At 65.9% G+C, this 19,660-nt stretch overlaps 3 protein-coding genes and 1 long non-coding RNA gene across 9 annotated transcripts in view; 1 reads left to right on the forward strand and 3 right to left on the reverse strand.

The window, feature by feature from the left end:
* Window positions 1-9,713, reverse strand: part of GPT (glutamic--pyruvic transaminase) — a 49,963-nt gene extending 40,250 nt beyond the window's left edge. The window contains exons 1-2 of one of the 5 annotated variants that reach the window (XM_068668681.1): window positions 9,417-9,707; window positions 2,622-2,829 (exon numbers count right to left, since the gene is read on the reverse strand). In XM_068668681.1, the coding sequence (XP_068524782.1) occupies window positions 2,622-2,819 (198 nt within the window). In that variant the 5' untranslated portion in view covers window positions 2,820-2,829; window positions 9,417-9,707. Of the gene's footprint in view, window positions 1-2,621; window positions 2,830-6,298; window positions 6,328-9,276; window positions 9,306-9,416 lie in introns of those variants that run through there. The other 4 variants (XM_068668682.1, XM_068668680.1, XM_068668684.1 and 1 more) reach the window with 4 other exon arrangements.
* Window positions 9,714-9,932: 219 nt separating this feature from the next.
* Window positions 9,933-19,654, reverse strand: PPP1R16A (protein phosphatase 1 regulatory subunit 16A). Its single transcript, XM_068668685.1, is given in 11 exon segments — window positions 9,933-10,331; window positions 11,128-11,275; window positions 11,363-11,477; window positions 14,602-14,677; window positions 14,746-14,871; window positions 14,961-15,085; window positions 16,020-16,123; window positions 17,985-18,130; window positions 18,218-18,288; window positions 19,269-19,470; window positions 19,472-19,654. Coding segments are annotated over 11 exon segments (1,407 nt in total). The 5' UTR covers window positions 19,562-19,654; the 3' UTR covers window positions 9,933-10,127.
* On the reverse strand, window positions 12,481-14,368 carry LOC137849190 (uncharacterized). Of its 2 annotated transcripts, none has more exons than XR_011091753.1 (3): window positions 13,900-14,368; window positions 13,087-13,295; window positions 12,481-12,964 (listed from the first exon to the last, which is right to left on the reverse strand). It is a non-coding gene; the product is annotated as an uncharacterized lncRNA (long non-coding RNA). The 2 variants fall into 2 exon arrangements; XR_011091752.1 differs by having other exon boundaries at window positions 12,481-12,984; window positions 13,900-14,025.
* LOC137849191 (S-antigen protein-like) lies at window positions 15,121-15,996 on the forward strand (the record flags this gene model as incomplete). The annotated part of the gene is made up of 1 exon (XM_068668689.1): window positions 15,121-15,996. A coding segment is annotated over exon 1 (876 nt), but the record flags the coding sequence as incomplete, so codon positions are not given.
* Window positions 19,655-19,660: the final 6 nt, after the last annotated feature.

The raw sequence follows: 19,660 nt of genomic DNA on the forward strand, positions 1-19,660 counted from the left end.
ATGGGGACATTATGGGGTTATGGGGACATTATGGGGACATTACGGGGATACTGGGATTACTGGGATAACTGGGGACATGGGGATATGGGGACATTATGGGGACATTGTGGGACCATTATATGGGGATATGGGGATACTGGGATAACTGGGGACATGGGGACATTATGGGGATACTGGGGATACTGGGATAACTGGGGACATGGGGACATGGGGACATTACGGGGCTACTGGGATAACTGGGGACACGGGCACAGGGTGACACGGGCGTACTGGGTTAACTGGTAACACTGGGCTAACTGGGGCCACCAGTTACCAACCGGTAACGGGGTCACCGGGGCCGTCCCCACCCCCACCCCCCCCAGTTTGGACTTCGGCCCCGGGCGGACTCTGCCCACTGGGGGGGGGGCGGGGGGGGAACTGGGAGGTACTGGGAGGTACTGGGAGGCACTGGGAGCACTGGGAAAGTGCCCAGCTGGGGACACGGGGGGGGGGGCGGGGGGGGGACAAGGGACAGGAGGGGGACATGGGGGAGGGGGGGGGGGTCCCAAATCTGGGGGGGGGGGGTCCCAGGTTTGGGGTTTGGGGGTTTGGGGTCAGTGGGGGGGGGGCAGGGTTTGGGGGGGGTTTGGGGTTTTGGGGGGGGTCTTGGGGTTTTGGGGGGGTCCCTGGGGTTTATGGGGGGGGGTCCCTGGTTTGGGGGACCCCAAATTTGGGGGGGGGTCTTGGGGGTCCATAGGGTGGGCTGGAGACCCCAAATTGGGGGTCCCGATGGTTATAGGGTCACCGGTGCTGGGGGTCCCAGTTTGGGGATAGGGGTCCCGGATTTGGGAGGGGGTCCCAGATTTGGGGTAGGGGCGTCCCCAAGATTTCGGGCTTTGGGTTTTAGGGTCGGGGGGGGGGTCTGGGGGTCTTTGGGGTCCTGGGCATGGGCTGGAGACCCCAAACTGGGGGTCCCGATGGTTATAGGGTCCCCGGTGCTGGGGGGGTCCCAGTTTGGGGAGGGGGTCCTAAATTTGGGGAGGGGGTCCTGGATTTGGGGAGGGGGTTTAGGGGTGGGGGTCCCCAACATGGGGGGGGTCTGGGTGTGGGTTGGAGACCCCAAACTGGGGGTCCCAATGCCTATAGGGTCCCCGGTGCTGGGGGTCCCAGTTTGAGGATAGGGGTCCCGGATTTGGGGTAGGGGCACCCCCAAGATTTGGGGGTTTGGGTTTTAGGGTCGGGGGGGTCTTTGGGGTCTGGGCATGAGCTGGAGACCCCAAACTGGGGGTCCCGATGGTTATAGGGTCCCCGGTGCTGGGGGTCCCAAATTTGGGGATAGGGGTCCCGGATTTGGGGTAGGGGCGCCCCCAAGATTTCGGGGTTTGGGTTTTAGGGTCGGGGGGTCCTGGGCATGGGCTGGAGACCCCAAATTGGGGGTCCCGATGGTTATAGGGTCACTGGTGCTGGGGGTCCCAGTTTTGGGGATAGGGTCCCAGATTTTGGGAGGGGGTCCCGGATTTGGGGAGGGGGTTTAGGGTTTGGGGTCCCCACCATGGGGGGGTCCCTGGTGTGGTCTGGAGACCCCAAACTGGGGGTCCCGATGGTTATAGGGTCACCGGTGCTGGGAGTCCCAGTTTGGGGATAGGGGTCCCGGATTTGGGGTAGGGGCGCCCCCAAGATTTCGGGCTTTGGGTTTTAGGGTCGGGGGGGTCTGGGCATGGGCTGGAGACCCCAAACTGGGGGTCCCGATGGTTATAGGGTCACCGGTGCTGGGGGTCCCGGTTTGGGGAGGGGGGTCCCCAAGATTTCGGGATTTGGGTTTTAGGGTCGGGGGGGGGGTCTGGGGGTCTTTGGGGTCCTGGGCATGGTCTGGAGACCCCAAACTGGGGGTCCCGATGGTTATAGGGTCCCCGGTGCTGGGGGTCCCGGTTTGGGGATAGGGGTCCCGGATTTGGGGTAGGGGCGCCCCCAAGATTTCGGGCTTTGGGTTTTAGGGTCGGGGGGGTCTGGGCATGGGCTGGAGACCCCAAACTGGGGGTCCCGATGGTTATAGGGTCCCCGGTGCTGGGGGTCCCAGTTTGGGGAGGGGGGTCCCCAAGATTTCGGGGCTTGGGTTTTAGGGTCGGGGGGGTCGGGGGGTCCTGGGCATGGGCTGGAGACCCCAAACTGGGGGTCCCGAAGGTTATAGGGTCCCCGGTACTGGGAGTCCCAGTTTGGAGAGGGGGTCCTAAATTTGGGGAGGGGGTCCCGGATTTGGGGTAGGGGGGTCGCCAAGATTTAGGGGGGGTCCCCAAAGTTTGGGGTGGGGGTCCCGGGTGTAGTCTGGAGACCCCAAATCAAGAGTCCCAATGGTTATAGGGTCCCTGGTGCTGGGGGTCCCAGTTTGGGAAGGGGGGTCCCAGTTTGGGGAGGGGGTCTCGGATTTGGGGTAGGGGATCCCCAAGGTTTGGGGTGGGGGTCCCTAGGATAGGCTGGAGACCCCAAACTGGGGGTCCTGATGGTTATAGGGTCTCCGGTGCTGGGGGTCCCAGATTTTGGGGGGGATCCCAGATTTGGGTTAGGGGGGTCCCCAAGGTTTAGGGCTTTGGGTTTTAGGGTCGGGGGGGGGTCTTTGGGGTTTTGGGGGGGGGGTCGTCCCCTACCTGCCGCAGCTCCTGCTCCAGTTGTAGGGCGCGGGTGACAATGGGGCCGCGCACGGCGTACTCCACGCGCCGCACGGCCGGGTTCATGGAGCCCCCGCTCAGCACCGGGGGGCGGCCGCCCCCAGACCCCATTGACCCCATAGCGGCCCCCGACCTTGACCCCGACCCTAAAGACGTCGCCGCCGCCGCCGCCGCCATGGCCGGGAGCCTGTGGGGTCGCCGAAAACTCAGGGCCCGCATTTAGGGCCGGGGAGGGGGCCAAGGTCGGGGTTATGGGGCTGGGATCTTGGCAGCGGGGACAAGAGGGTGAAGGTGGCACCGCCCCGGGGCAGAGACCGGGATGGGGCGGGACTGGGGTGGGTGTGGGGTGGGTGTGGGGCACGGGACGTGGGTATGGGGTATGGGGTGGGAATGGGGTTTGGGGTGGGGGTATGGGGTGTTGGGGGGTATGGGGTAAGGGGTGTGGGGCAGGGGGTGGGGGTGTGGGGTGGGTGTGGGGCACAGGTATGGGGTATGGGGTAAGGGGTGTGGGGCACGGGGTGTGGGGTGTTGGGGGGCATGGGGTAAGGGGTATGGGGTGGGAGTGGGGCATGGGGTGTGGGGTGTGGGGTGGGTGTGGGGCACGGGTATGGGGTATGGGGTGTGGGGTGGGTGTGGGGCACGGGGTGTGGGGCACGGGGTGTGGGGTGGGGGTGTGGGGTGTTGGGGGGCATGGGGTAAGAGGTATGGGGCAGGGGGTATGGGGTGGGAATGGGGCACAGGGTGTGGGGCACGGGGTGTGCATATGGGGTATGGGGGGCATGGGGCACGGCGTATGGGGTGGGGGTGTGGGGTGGGTGTGGGGTGGGGGTGTGGGGTATTGGGTATGGGGTGTTGGGGGGCATGGGGTAAGGGGTATGGGGTGGGAATGGGGTGTGGGGCAGGGGGCATAGGGCACGAGGTGTGTGTGGGGCACGGGACGTGGGTCCAGGGCATGGGGCAAGGGGCACGGGACGGCTGTGGGGCACGGGGTGTGGGGCAGGGGCTGTGGGGTGTCGGGTATGGGATATGGGGCACGGGGTGTGGGGTGTGGGGCTCAGGGTGTGGGGCACGGGGCTGTGGGGCCAGAGGCAGGCGGGGACCCCAAGGTTATGGGGACGCGGGCACGGGGCCACCGCGACGCGGGGACGGGGCCAGGAGCCGCCGGGGGGGGGGGGGCAGGGGGGAGATGTGGGGCAGGCCCCATAGCTCTGCCCCATAGCTCTGCCCCATAGCAGGCCCCATAGCTCTGCCCCATAGCAGGCCCCATAGCTCTGCCCCATAGCTCCCCATAGCTCTGCCCCATAGCTCTGCCCCATAGCTCTGCCCCATAGCAGGCCCCATAGCTCTGCCCCATAGCTCTGCCCCATGGCTCTGCCCCATGGCTCTGCCCCATAGCTCGCCCCATAGCTCTGCCCCATAGCTCTGCCCCATAGCAGGCCCCACAACTCCCCGTAGCTCTGCCCCACTGCTGTGTCCCCCGTCCTATTGCCCCCCTGCACCCCCTCCTGCCCCATAGATCCCAGTTGCCCCATAGCCACCCCCGCTGCCCCATAGCCACCTGCCCCATAACCCCCCAACTGCCCCACAGCCCCCCCCAACTGCCCCATAGCCCCCTGCCCCACAGCCCCCCTGCCCCATATCCCCCCCTAACCGCCCCATAACCCCCCCAACTGTCCCCCCCACCCTCCCAACTGCCCCATAGCCCCCCCAAACTGCCCCACACCCCCCCAACTGCCCCTTAGCCCCCTGCCCCACAGCCCCCCTGCCCCATAGCCCCCCCTATTTACCCCATACCCCCCCCAATTGCCCCATATCCCCCCCTAATTGCCCCATAGCCCCCCCTATTTGCCCCCCACCCCCCCCAACTGCCCCACACCCCCCGCCCCACACCCCCCAACTGCCCCATAGCCTCCCCAAACTGCCCCACACCCCCCGCCCCACACCCCCCAACTGCCCCATAGCCTCCCCAAACTGCCCCACACCCCCCCAACTGCCCCATAGCCCCCCCCAATTGCCCCACACCCCCCGCCCCACACCCCCCCAACTGCCCCATAGCCCCCCCCAAACTGCCCCACACACCCCCCAACTGCCCCATAGCCCCCCCCAAACTGCCCCACACCCCCCCCAAACTGCCCCATACCCCCCCCAACTGCCCCACACCCCCCGCCCCACACCCCCCCAACTGCCCCATAGACCCCTGCCCCACAGCCCCCCTGCCCCATATCCCCCCCAATTACCCCCTAGCCCCCCTATTTGCCCCATACCCCCCCTAATTGCCCCCCACCCCCTCCAACTGCCCCATAGCCCCCCCAACTGCCCCATAACCCCCCCAACTGCCCCATAGCTCCCCCAACTGCCCCACACCCCCCGCCCCACACCCCCCCAACTGCCCCATAGCCCCCCACCCCCCCGCCCCACACCCCCCAACTGCCCCATAGCCCCCTGCCCCATAGCTCTCCTGCCCCATATCCCCCCCCAATTGCCCCATAGCCCCCCCCAACTGCCCCATAGCCCCCTGCCCCACAGCCCCCCTGCCCCATAGCCCCCCCTATTTGCCCCCCACCCTCCCCAACTGCCCCCCACCCTCCCAACTGCCCCATAGCCCCCTGCCCCACAGCCCCCCTGCCCCATATCCCCCCCAATTGCCCCATAGCCCCCTCAACTGCCCCATAACCCCCCCAACTGCCCCATACCCCCCCCAACTGCCCCACACCCCCCGCCCCACACCCCCCCAACTGCCCCATAGCCCCCCCCAAACTGCCCCATACCCCCCCAACTGCCCCCCACTCCCCCCAACTGCCCCACACCCCCTCGCCCCACACCCCCCTAACTGCCCCATAGCCCCCTGCCCCATAGCTCTCCTGCCCCATATCCCCCCCCAACTGCCCCCCACCCCCCCCAACTGCCCCCCACACCCCCCAACTGCCCCACACCCCCCGCCCCACACCCCCCCAACTGCCCCATAGCCCCCTGCCCCACAGCCCCCCTGCCCCATATCCCCCCCAATTGCCCCATATCCCCCCCTAATTGCCCCATAGCCCCCCTATTTGCCCCCCACCCCCTCCAACTGCCCCATAACCCCCTCAACTGCCCCATAACCCCCCCAACTGCCCCACACCCCCCACCCCACACCCCCCCAACTGCCCCATAGCCCCCTGCCCCACAGCCCCCCTGCCCCATATCCCCCCCCAATTGCCCCCTAGCCCCCCTATTTACCCCATACCCCCCCCAACTGCCCCCCCCACCCTCCCAACTGCCCCATAACCCCCCCAACTGCCCCACACCCCCCGCCCCACACCCCCCCCAACTGCTCCATAGCCCCCCCCAAACTGCCCCACACCCCCCCAAGTGCCCCATAGCCCCCTGCCCCATAGCTCTCCTGCCCCATAGCCCCCCCTAATTGCCCCATATCCCCCCCTATTTGCCCCATACCCCCCCCAACTGCCCCACACCCCCTGCCCCACACCCCCCCAACTGCCCCATAGCCCCCCCCCAAACTGCCCCACACCCCCCAACTGCCCCATATCCCCCCCCAATTGCCCCATACCCCCCCTATTTACCCCATACCCCCCCTAATTGCCCCATACCCCCCCTATTTACCCCATACCCCCCCCAACTGCCCCCCACACCCCCCCAGTTGCCCCCCCCCGACTGACCCGCGCTGTTTCATGGCCCCTCTGCCCCACAGCGCCCCCTGCTGCCCCAAACGGCCCCCGGCCTTAGCCCCGCCCCACAGCGCCCCCCCAGCCAATCAGCGCCGGCCCCCTTTATCCTTGGCCCCGCCCCCTCGCCGCCCATTGGCTGCAGCCGCGTCCCCCAGAGGGGTGGGGCTGGACCCCCCCCCCCCCCCCTCCGTGGGGCGCCCCCTAACTGCCAGTTATGGGGCGGGGGGTGCCCCATAGCGCCCCATAGCGTGCCCCATAGCGCCCCATAGCACCCATATTGTGCCCCATAGCGCCCCATAGCGTGCCCCATAGCGCCCCATAGAGCCCCATAGCGCCCATATTGTGCCCCATAGCTCCCCATAGAGCCCCATAGAGCCCCATAGCACCTGTGCTGTGCCCCATAGCGCCCATATTGTGCCCCATAGCGCCCCATAGAGCCCCATAGAGCCCCATAGAGCCCCACAGTGTGCCCCATAGCGCCCCATAGCGTGCCCCATAGCGCCCCATAGCGCCCCATAGCGCCCCACAGTGTGCCCCATAGCTCCCCATAGAGCCCCATAGAGCCCCATAGCACCTGTGCTGTGCCCCATAGCGCCCCATAGCACCCATATTGTGCCCCATAGCGCCCCATAGCGTGCCCCATAGCGCCCCATAGAGCCCCACAGTGTGCCCCATAGCGCCCCATAGAGCCCCATAGCGCCCATAGTGTGCCCCATAGCGCCCCATAGCGTGCCCCATAGAGCCCCATAGAGCCCCACAGTGTGCCCCATAGCACCCCATAGAGCCCCATAGAGCCTCTTCTGTGCCCCATAGCGCCCCATAGCGTGCCCCATAGCGCCCCATAGCGCCCCATAGTGTGCCCCATAGCGCCCCACAGTGTGCCCCATAGCTCCCCATAGAGCCCCATAGAGCCCCATAGTGTGCCCCATAGCGCCCCATAGCACCCATAGTGTGCCCCATAGCGCCCCACAGTATGCCCCATAGCTCCCCATAGAGCCCCATAGCACCCATATTGTGCCCCATAGCGCCCCATAGCAACCATAGTGTGCCCCATAGCGCCCCATAGCATGCCCCATAGCGCCCATATTGTGCCCCATAGCGCCCCATAGAGCCCCATAGAGCCCCATAGCGCCCCATAGAGCCCCACAGTGTGCCCCATAGCGCCCCATAGCGTGCCCCATAGCGCCCCATAGCGTGCCCCATAGCGCCCCATAGAGCCCCTTCTGTGCCCCATAGCGCCCCATAGAGCCCCATAGCACCTGTGCTGTGCCCCATAGCACCCCATAGCGTGCCCCATAGAGCCCCATAGAGCCCCACAGTGTGCCCCATAGCGCCCCATAGAGCCCCATAACACCTGTGCTGTGCCCCATAGCGCCCCATAGCGTGCCCCATAGCGCCCCATAGCACCCCATAGAGCCCCACAGTGTGCCCCATAGCACCCATAGTGTGCCCCATAGCGCCCCTTGTGTGCCCCATAGCGCCCCACAGTGTGCCCCATAGCTCCCCATAGAGCCCCATAGCACCTGTGCTGTGCCCCATAGCGCCCCATAGCGCCCCACAGTGTGCCCCATAGCACCCACAGTGTGCCCCATAGCTCCCCATAGCCCCCCATAGAGCCCCATAGTGCCCCACAGCACCCACAGTGTGCCCCATAGCGCCCCATAGCACCCCATAGCACCCACAGTGTGCCCCATAGCTCCCCATAGCGCCCCACAGTGTGCCCCATAGCGCCCCACAGCACCCACAGTGTGCCCCATAACACCCCTTCTGTGCCCCATAGTGTGCCCCATAGCGCCCCATTGCGCCCCTTCTGTGCCCCATAGCACTCCACAGTGTGCCCCATAGCGCCCAGTGTGCCCCATAGTGCCCCATAGCGCCCCATAGTGCCCCACAGTGCCCGTTGTGTGCCCTATAGCGTCTGTGCTGTGCCCCATAGTGCCCATATTGTGCCCCACAGTGCCCCATAGTGTGCCCCATAGCGCCCAGTGTGCCCCATGGCACCCATATTGTGCCCCATAGCACCCACTGTGTGCCCCATAGTGCCCCATAACACCCCTTCTGTGCCCCATAGTGTGCCCCATAGCGCCCAGTGTGCCCCATGGCACCCATATTGTGCCCCATAGTGCCCCATATTGTGCCCCATAGCACCCACTGTGTGCCCCATAGTGCCCCATAACACCCCTTCTGTGCCCCATAGTGCCCGTTGTCTGCCCCATAGCGCCTATATTGTGCCCCACAACACCCAGTGTGCCCCACAGCGCCCATATTGTGCCCCATAGCAGCCAGCTGTGCTGCCCCATAGCACCCCATAGCGTCCAGTGTGCCCCTTAGTGGCCCACAGTGGCCATATTGTGCCCCATAGCGCCCAGTGTGCCCCATAGCACCCCTATTGTGCCCCATGGCAGCTATTGTGTGCCCCATAGTCCCCATATTGTGCCCCACAGCGCCTGTGCTGTGCCCCATAGCGCCCAGTGTGCCCCATAGCACCTAGATTGTGCCCCATAGCGCCCATATCCTGCCCCATAGCGCCCATTGTGTGCCCCACAGCGTGCCCCACAGCAGCCCACTACCCAGCCCCATAGCGCCCCACTGCTGTGCCCTATAGCACCTGCACTGCATCCCATAGTGACCCACCGCCCTGCCCCATAGCGAGGCGTGCCGTGCCCCATAGCACCCCATGCTGTGCCCCATAGCGCCCCCGCTTTGCCCCATAGCCTCACACCCAAATCAACCCACCTGCCCCACAGCCCCCACTGCACCGTGCCCCATAGCTCCCCCCCCACACTCACTGCGCCCCATAGCTGCCCCACAACCCCCTCCCCAAACATTTCCAGTTCCCAGTCCCCAAACCACGGGTGCCCACATGTGGGGCACCCCATAACCACCCCCCCCTTCCCTATGGGGCGCCCCACACCGCCCCACACCCCCTCCCTCCCCGCCAGCCGTGGGTCCCAGCCCCACAGACTCACTCCTGGGCTCCCATGGGTCCCAGCCCCACGTCCTCCCCCAGAGGGGCCCCATGGGTGTGGGCCCCTTATCAGCCCCACACGCTATGGGGCGGCGCTGGCTATGGGGCCGCCCCACATCTCCCTGCCCCACACCCACCCACCTTTGGGTCCTTTTCCCTCGCACCCCGCCGGGCTCACCCCACGTCCGCGCGCTGTGGGGCAGCCGTGGGGCAGCTGTGGGGCAGTTGTGGGGCAGCCGTGGGGCAGTTGTGGGGCAGCCGTGGGGCAGCGAGGCGGCCGCCTTGTCCCCGTGGCCGCCGCCGTCACCCTGACCTTTGCGGGGCCCTAAATATAACCCGGCAGCTGCCGGGGGGCCGCGACCCCCACCCGCTGTGGGGCAGGGACACTTGTGGGGCGCCACGGCCCCATAGCAATGGGGCCAACCCCGCTGCTTGTCCCCCATCCCACAACTTATGGGGCAGCGCCGCCCCATGGGGCTGCCCCACAAGTAGGGGGCTGGGTGGGTGGGGAGGGGGGGGTCACCGGGGTGCCCTGCCCCATAGCGCGCCCCATAGCGGGTGCTATGGGGCGGAGGGGGGGTGCGGGGGGGGTTCCTTGCTATTTTTACGGCGCCTCGGAGGTGACATTGGGGACGTCGCCAAAAGGACGCGCCAGCGATTTTTTGGTGCAAAAAAGCTTTAATTTGGGTCATGGGAAAAATAAACAAGACGGGGGGCACCCAACGGGGCGGGAGGGGGCGTCCCCGCTCCGTGGGGCGCCCCCAAAATTGAGGTTTTTTGCCCCAAAAGCGTGTGTCTGTCCCCAAAACCCCAAAAGCGGGGTTTTTTGCCCCAAAATTGTGCCCCCCCCGCTCACATCACCTTGCAGCAGCGCTGCTTGGGGGCCGGCGGCTCCTCGGGGGGGGCCGTGAGGCGGAGCACCGGGGGGGGGTCGGCACTTATGGGGCAGATGTGGGGCGGAGGTGTGGGGCGCGGCTGCTTGGAGGCCGCTCGCTGCCGCTTCAGCTCCGCCAAGGTCTGAGCCGGGACCAGGTCCGGTGACAACGGGGGGGGGTCCTGGAAAGGGGACATTGGTGGCACTTGGGGACACCCCCAAAGCTTGGGGACACCCCCAAAGTTTGGGGACGCCCCCAGAGTTTGGGGACATCGGGGATGCACCCCAAAGGGGGGGCCTAAAAAGGACCCCAAGGACGCCCCCCAATTGGGACCTCTCCAAGACGCCCCGGGTTCGGTGTCACCGCCCGGTGCCACCACGGCCACCGCTTGTCCCCAAAGCCACCGGGTCACCTGGGGACAGCGCCGTGCTTCCTCCTCCTCCTCCTCCTCCTCCTCCTCCTCCCCCCAAGGACACCCCACAACCAAGACGCCCCCCAAGGACGCCCCCCAATTGGGACCTCTCCAAGATGCCCCGGTTTGGTGTCACCGCTCGGTGCCACCACGGCCACCGCTTGTCCCCAAAGCCACCGGGTCACCTGGGGACAGCGCCGTGCTTCCTCCTCCTCCTCCTCATCCTCCTCCTCCTCCTCCTCCCCCCAAGGACACCCCACAACCAAGACGCCCCCCAAGGACGCCCCCCAATTGGGACCTCTCCAAGATGCCCCCGGGTTTGGTGTCACCGCCCGGTGCCACCACGGCCACCGCTTGTCCCCAAAGCCACCGGGTCACCTGGGGACAGCGCCGTGCTTCATCCTCCTCCTCCTCCTCCTCCTCCTCCTCCCCCCAAGGACACCCCACAACCAAGACGCCCCCCAAGGACGCCCCCCAATTGGGACCTCTCCAAGACGCCCCCGGGTTTGGTGTCACCGCCCGGTGCCACCACGGCCACCGCTTGTCCCCAAAGCCACCGGGTCACCTGGGGACACCGCCGTGCTTCATCCTCCTCCTCCTCATCCTCGTCCTCTTGTCCCCGATGTCCCCTCTGCCACACCAGAGCCTCTCGTGCCTGCGCCCTCCGGTACCGCTGGCTGCGCTCCGTCACGCTGGCGCGCCGCGCCGCCTTGCTGGGGACAAAAAGGGACATCGGGGACATTAACGAGGGACACGCGACCCCAAAACTCGGAGAACTGACCCCAAAAAATCTCTCTCACCCGCGGCTGCCGGCGCTGGAGGTCCGGCGGGGGGGGCGGGGGGGGCGCAGGACGGCCTCGCGCTTCTGCTTCAGCTCCAGGAGCTTGGCGCGAACCTCGGGGTCACCGCACACGTCTGGGGACAGCGCGGGGACATCACGGGGACATCACGGGGACGTCACCGGGGACACCATGGGGACACCATGGGGACACCACGGGGACACCATGGGGATGTCACTGGGGACACCACAGGGACACCACCGGGGACACCACGGGGACACCTCGGGGACACCACGGGGACATCATGGGGACACCACGGGGATGTCACCAGGACACCATGGGGACACCACCGGGGACACCATGGGGACACCATGGGGACACCGCGGGGACACCGCGGGGACACCATGGGGACACCACAGGGACACCATAGGGACATCGTGGGGACACTATGGGGACATCCCGGGGACACCATGGGGACACCACGGGGACACCACCGGGGACACCACCGGGGATGTCACCAGGGACATCACAGGGACACCATGGGGACACCACGGGGACACCATGGGGATGTCACCGGGGACACCACGGGGACACCATGGGGACATCGTGGGGACACCACGGGGACACCACCGGGGACACCACGGGGACACCACGGGGACACCACAGGGACGTCACGGGGACACCATGGAGACACCACGGGGACACCACGGGGACACCACGGGGATGTCACCAGGGACACCACAGGGACACCATGGGGACGTCACCGGAGACACCATGGGGACACCACGGGGACACCACGGGGACACCATGGGGACGCCATGGGGACACCACGGGGACGTCACCGGGGACACCACGGGGACACCATGGGGACACCAAGGGGAAGTCACCGGGGACACCACGGGGATGTCACCAGGACACCACTGGGACACCACAGGGACACTATGGGGACACCACGGGGACACCATGGGGACATCGTGGGGACACCATGGGGACACCACCGGGGACACCATGGGGACACCATGGGGACGTCACCAGGGACACCACAGGGACACCACGGGGACATCCCAGGGACACCATGGGGACACCATGGAGACACCACGGGGACACCACCAGGGACACCATGGGGACACCACGGGGACACCATGGGGACACCATGGGGACACTACGGGGACACCACGGGGACACCACAGGGACGTCAGGAAGGGGCCCGAGGTCCCCAGGGTCAACGCGGGAATCGTGGGCCCCGTGGTGGCCTTGGGTTGTGTGGGGTTGGTGGCCACCCCGTGGGGTTGGTGGCCTCCCCAAGGTCTTGGTGGCCACCCCATGGTGACCTTGGTGACCTTGGTGGCCACCCTATGGGCTTGGTGGCCACCCCATGGGCTTGGTGGCCACCCTATGGTGACCTTGGTGGCCACCCTATGGGTTTGGTGGCCACCCTATGGTGACCTTGGTGGTCACCCCCAAGGTCTTGGTGGTCACCCCATGGGTTTGGTGGCCACCCTATGGTGACCTTGGTGACCTTGGTGGCCACCCTATGGGTTTGGTGGCCACCCTATGGCTTGGTGGCCACCCTATGGTGACCTTGGTGACCTTGGTGGCCACCCTATGGGTTTGGTGGCCACCCTATGGGCTTGGTGGCCACCCTACAGGTTTGGTGGCCACCCTATGGTGACCTTGGTGGTCACCCCATGGGTTTGGTGGCCATCCCAAGGTCTTGGTGGTCACCCCATGGTCCTGGTGGCCACCCCATGGTCCCCACAGTCCCCAAGGTCCCCACAGTCTCTACAGACCCCAAGCTCCTTGTGGTCTCCTCCATGGTTCCCCCCCCCATGGTCCCCTTGGTCTCCGTAGACCCCACAGACCCTATAAACCCCATGGGCCTCATTGTCCCCACAGACCCCATGGTCCCCACAGACCCTCATTGTCCCCACAGACCCCATGGTCCCCACAGACCCTTACGGTCCTCATTGTCCCCAAAGACACCCAGGGTCCCCACAGATCCCCATGGCCACAATGACCCCCATGGTCCTCATTGTCCCCACAGACCCCATGGACCCCACAGTCCCCATAGTCCTCATTGTCCCCATGGTCCTCACTGTCCCCATAGACTCCCAAGGTCCTTATGGTCCCCATAGACCCCATGACCCCTATGACCCCCATGGTCCTCATTGTCCCCACAGACCCCCAAGGTCCCCATAGACCCCGTGGTCCTCATGGTCCCCATAGACCCCATGGACCCCACAGACCCCCAAAGTCCCCATAGACCCCCATGGTCCTCGTTGTCCCCACAGACCTCCATGGCCCCCATGGACCCTGTGAACCCCATGGTCCCCATAGACCCCATGGACCCCATAGTCCCCGTAGACCCCATGATCCTCATTGTCCCCAAGGTCCTCAGTGTCCCCATAGACCCCATGGACCCCCATGGTCCTCACTGTCCCCATAGATCCCAATGACCCCATGGTCCCCATAGACCCCAAAGGTCCTCATTGTTCCCATAGACCCCATTGTCCCCACAGACCCCCAAAGCCCCCACAGACCCCATAGTCCCCATTGACCCCATGGTCCCCATGGACCCCCATGGTCCTCATTGTCCCCAAAGACACCCAGGGTCCCCATAGACCCCACGGACCCAATGATCCCCAAAGTCCTCATTGTCCCCACAGACCCCATGGACCCCATAGTCCCCATTGTCCTCATTGTCCCCAAGGTCCTCAATGTCCCCCCATAGATCCCCAGGGTCCCCATAGACCCCATGGCCCCAATGACCCCCAAGGTCCTCATTGTCCCCATAGACCCCCAAGGTCCCCATAGACCCCCAAGGTCCTCATTGTCCCCATAGACCCCATGGTTCCCATGACCCCCATGGTCCTCATTGTCCCCACAGACCCCATGGTCCCCACAGACCCTTACGGTCCTCATTGTCCCCATAGATCCCATGGACCCCATGGTCCCCACAGATCCCCATGGCCCCAATGACCCCCAAGGTCCTCATTGTCCCCACAGACCCCATGGACCCCATAGTCCCCATAGTCCTCATTGTCCCCATAGACCCCAAAGGTCCTCATTGTCCCCACAGCCCCCCAAAGCCCCCACAGACCCCATAGACCCCCATGGTCCTCATTGTCCCCATGGTACTCATTGTCCCCATAGATCCCAATGACCCCATAGACCCCATGGTCCCCATAGACCCCAAAGGTCCTCATTGTCCCCATAGACCCCATAAGCCCCCCCAGACCCCACAAGCCCCCCACACTCACCCAGCGGCGTCTCGTCCATCGCCGACTTCCCGCCGAGGTCGGCGCCGTGCGCCACCAGCAGCTCCACCAGCGGGATCTACGCGACACCACCGTCACCCCCCGCCCCCAAACCCGCCCCCAAAGTGTCCCCAAAGTGTCCCCAACCTGTCCCCAGCAGGCGGCGGCGTGCAGGGGCTGCCACCCGTCCTCGTCCCTGGCGCCGGTGCTGGCCTCGTGCCGCAGCAGCAGCTCGGCCGCCTCCAGGTACCCGTTGGCCGCCGCGACGTGAAGCTGGACGGGGTCACGGGGGGACAAAATTTTAGGGTAGGGGGGTTTAGGGGACCTCGGCGTGTCCCTAAATTTGTCATTTGTCCCCTTACCAGGGTGGCCCCGCGCGCCCCCGGCGCGTCCAGGTCGGCGCCGGCCGCCAGCAGCGCGCGGACGTCGGCCACCAGAGCCCGCTCCGGGGCACCCCGAGCCTCCTCGATGCGCTCCTGGGTGATGCCTTTGGGGACAAAAGGGACACGGGGTAGGGGACAAATGGACGAGGGGACGAAGGGGACGAAGGGGACGAAGGGGACGAAGGGGCGAAGGGACAAGGGGACGAAGGGGACGAAGGGGACGAAGGGGACAAAGGGACAAGGGGACGAAGGGGACGAAGGGGACGAAGGGACAAGGGGACAAGGGGACAAGGGGACGAAGGGGACGAAGGGGACGAAGGGACAAGGGGACGAAGGGGACGAAGGGGACAAAGGGACAAGGGGACAAGGGGACGAAGGGGACGAAGGGACAAGGGGACGAAGGGGACAAAGGGGACAAAGGGGACAAAGGGGACAAAGGGGACAAGGGGACAAGGGGACGAAGGGGACGAAGGGGACAAAGGGACAAGGGGACAAGGGGACGAAGGGGACGAAGGGGACGAAGGGGACAAAGGGGACAAAGGGACAAGGGGACGAAGGGGACGAAGGGGACGAAGGGGACGAAGGGACAAGGGGACAAGGGGACGAAGGGGACGAAGGGGACGAAGGGGACGAAGGGACAAGGGGACAAGGGGACAAGGGGACGAAGGGGACGAAGGGGACGAAGGGGACAAAGGGACAAGGGGACAAGGGGACGAAGGGGACGAAGGGGACGAAGGGACAAGGGGACGAAGGGGACAAGGGGACAAGGGGACGAAGGGGACGAAGGGACAAGGGGACGAAGGGGACGAAGGGGACGAAGGGACAAGGGGACGAAGGGGACAAAGGGGACGAAGGGGACAAAGGGGACAAAGGGGACAAGGGGACGAAGGGGACGAAGGGGACGAAGGGGACGAAGGGACAAGGGGACAAGGGGACAAGGGGACGAAGGGGACGAAGGGGACGAAGGGACAAGGGGACGAAGGGGACGAAGGGGACAAAGGGACAAGGGGACAAGGGGACGAAGGGGACGGAGCTCACCCTGCTCGGCCATGGCCGTCTCCAGGCAGTCCAGCGTGGCCTCGTCCTCGCACAGGTCGTAGGGCATGTCCCCGTCCGATGTCACCGCCAGCAGGTTGGCGCCGCTGGGGGGACAAGGGGGGGACAGGGGAGTGAGGGGTGGGGGCGTGGGGGACACCCCCAAGGGCACCATAAGGATGTGGGGGACACCCCAAGGATGTGGGGGACACCACAAGGACACAGTGAGGCTGTGGGGGACACCTCGAGGACGTGGGGACATCACAAGGACATGGGGACACCTACAAGGATGTGGGGGACACCCCAAGGATGTGGGGGACACCCCGAGGACACAACGAGGCTGTGGGGGTCACCTCGTGGATGTGGGGGACACCCCAAGGACACCATAAGGACGTAGGGGACACCCCAAGGACGTGGGGGTCACCCCGAGGATGTGGGGGACACCCCGAGGACACAACGAGGCTGTGGGGGACACCACAAGGGCGTGGGGGACATGGGGACACCACAAGGATATGGGGACACCCTAAGGACGTGGGAGACATGGGGGACACCACAAGGACGTGGGGGACACCACAAGGATGCTGGGACATGGGGACACCCCAAGGACACCCCAAGGATGTGGGGGACACCACAAGGGCATGGGGGACATGGGGACGCCACAAGGATATGGGGACACCTCAAGGATGTGGGGGACACCCCAAGGATGCGGGGGTCTCACAAGGATGCAGGGGACATGGGGACACCCCAAGGACATGGGGACACAGGGACATGGGGACGTGGTGATGTGGGGACATGGGGACACCCTAAGTACATGGGGACATGGGGGACACCACAAGGACATGGGGACATGAGGTGTGGGGACATGGGGAAATGGGGACACCACAAGGACCAGGGGTCATGGGGACCCAGGGACATAGGGGCACGGGGATGTGAGATTTGGGGACACCACAGGGACGTGGGGACATGGGGACACAGGGACTCAGGGACATGGGGATGTGAGATGTGGGGATGTGGGAATATGGGGACATGGGGACACCACAAGGACATCAGGACGTGAGATGTGGGGACATGGGGACACCACAAGGGACCTGGGGACTCAGGGACATGGGGACACAGGGACATCACAAGGACATGGGCATGCAGGGACACAGGGACATGGGGACACCACAAGGACGTGGGGACACAAGACACAGGGACATGGGGACATGGGGACACGAGGGTGTGGGACGTGGGGACACGAGGACACCACAAGGATGTGAGATGTGGGGACACGGGGACATGGAGAGATGCCACAAGGCCACGGGGCCACGAGACATGGGGATGCGGTGACACGAGACACAAGGACACGGGGCATGGGGCCACGAGGACGTGTGACATGGGGACATGGGGCCACGAGGGCGTGTGACACGGGGACACGGGGACACCACAAGGATGTGAGATATGGGGACGTGGGGACACGGAGAGATGCCACAAGGCCATGGGGACACGAGACACGGGGACACAAGGACACGGGGACACGGGGACACGAGGACATGTGACACAGGGCCACAGGGGACATGGGGACACGAGGATGTGTGACACGGGGACATGGGGACACGAGGACATGGGGACACCACAAGGGTGTGAGATATGGGGACACGGGGACGCGGAGAGATGCCACAAGGCCATGGGGCCACGAGACACGGGGACACAAGGGACATAAGGACATGAGGACGTGTGACACAGGGACATGGGGACATGGGACACGCGGATGTGTGACACGGGGACATGGGGACATGGGGACACGAGGACGTGTGACACGAGGACATGGGGACACCACAAGGATGTGAGATATGGGGACACGGGGACACGGAGATGCCACAAGGCCACGGGGCCACGAGACACGGGGCCACGGGGCCACAAGGACATGTGACACAGGTGACACAGGTGACACAGGTGACACGGGGAGGGGACACGGGGGCCACCCACCGTGCCACCAGCAGCTCCACCAGGTGGCGGTGGCCGCAGGTGGCGGCGGCGTGCAGGGGGGTCCAGAGCTCGGCGTCGCGCGCGTTGACCCCGGCGCCGGCCTCCAGCAGCAGCGTCACCATGTCCCCGAGGTCATCGATGCAGCACTGGGAGGGGACAGGAGTGTCACCGGGACCAGTAGCGTACTGGGAGCGGGACCAGTACGGGGAACTGGGACCAGTTTGGGGGCTGACCTGGTGCAGCGCCGTGAGCCCGTCCTCGTTGCACAGGTCGGGGCTGGCGCCGGAGCTCAGGAGCTGTCGCACTGCAGGGGGGGGGGACACCAAAATTTTGGGGTCACCTCTGTCCCCCCCGGGTCACGGGGTCACCCCCCGGGGTCACGGGGTCACCCTCGGGGTCGTGGGGTCATGCTTAGGGTCATGGGGTCATGCTTAGGGGCGTGGGGTCACTGCCTGGGGATGTCCCCGAGCCACGTGGGGACGCTGGGGGGTGGTGACACTGGGGGGGACACGGTGACACCGGGGGGTGGCGGTGACACTGGGGGGGTCGTGGTGACACCAGGGGGTTGTGGTGACACCAAGGGGGGTCGTGGTGACACCAGGGGGTCACGGTGACACTGGGGGGGATCATGGTGACACCAGAAGTGTGGTGGTGACACTGGGGGGTCATGGTGACACTGGGGGGGTTCTGGTGACACAGGGGTGGCGGTGACACCAAGGGGGGTCGTGGTGACACCAGGGGGTGGGAGTGACACTGGGGGGTCATGGTGACACAAGGGGGGTTCTGGTGACACTGGGGGGGTCATGGTGACAGTGGGGGGGGTCGTGGTGACACTGGTGGGGACATAGTGACACCAGGGGGTGGCGGTGACACTAGGGGGGTCGTGGTGACACCAGGGGGACGTGGTGACACTGGGGGGTCATGGTGACATGGAGAGGTCATGGTGACACTAAGAGGGTCATGGTGACGCTGGGGGGGGTCATGGTGACATTGGGGGGGTCGTGGTGACACCACAGGGTTGTGGTGACACCAGGGGGGTTGTGGTGACATGGAGAGGTCATGGTGACACCGGGGCGGGTTCTGGTGACACTGGGGGGGTCACAGTGACACCAGGGGGGTGGCAGTGACACCGAGGGTCATGGTGACACCGGTGGGGTCATGGTGCCACCACAGGGTCGTGGTGACCCCAGGGGGGTCCTGGTGACCCCAGGGGTGTGACAATGACCCTGGGTTGGGGGGGGGAGGTGACAACGCCCCCCTTAGTGCCACCCTCGTGCCACCAACCTTCCTCCAGGTCGCTCCGCGCCGCCGCCTCCAGCAGCCGGACACTGACCGGGAACCGGACGCGCTTCGAGCCCCCGGCGCCGCTCTTCCTCCTCCTCCTCCTCCTCCTCGTGTCATTGTCCCCATCGGTGTCACCGTCATTGTCACCGCGTTGTCCCCTCGCCTCCTTCTCCAGCCGCGCCCAGGCCTTGAGCTGCTGCGCCCAGGCGCCGCTGGGCGTGCTTCAGGCGCTCGCCGGCGCTCATGCGGCTCACCGCCGGCATCTCCGCCAGCAGCTCGGCGTGCTCCGCCATACTGGGAGCACTGGGAGCACTGGGAGCACTGGGAGCACTGGGAGCACTGGTGGGGAGGGCGGTGGGGGGGGGGCAAAGGGTTTGGTTGCGGTGCCCCCG

The sequence above is a fragment of the Anas acuta genome, unplaced genomic scaffold (genome assembly GCF_963932015.1).
Source record: "Anas acuta unplaced genomic scaffold, bAnaAcu1.1 SCAFFOLD_252, whole genome shotgun sequence".
In the NCBI taxonomy this organism is placed as follows: Eukaryota; Metazoa; Chordata; class Aves; order Anseriformes; family Anatidae; genus Anas; species Anas acuta.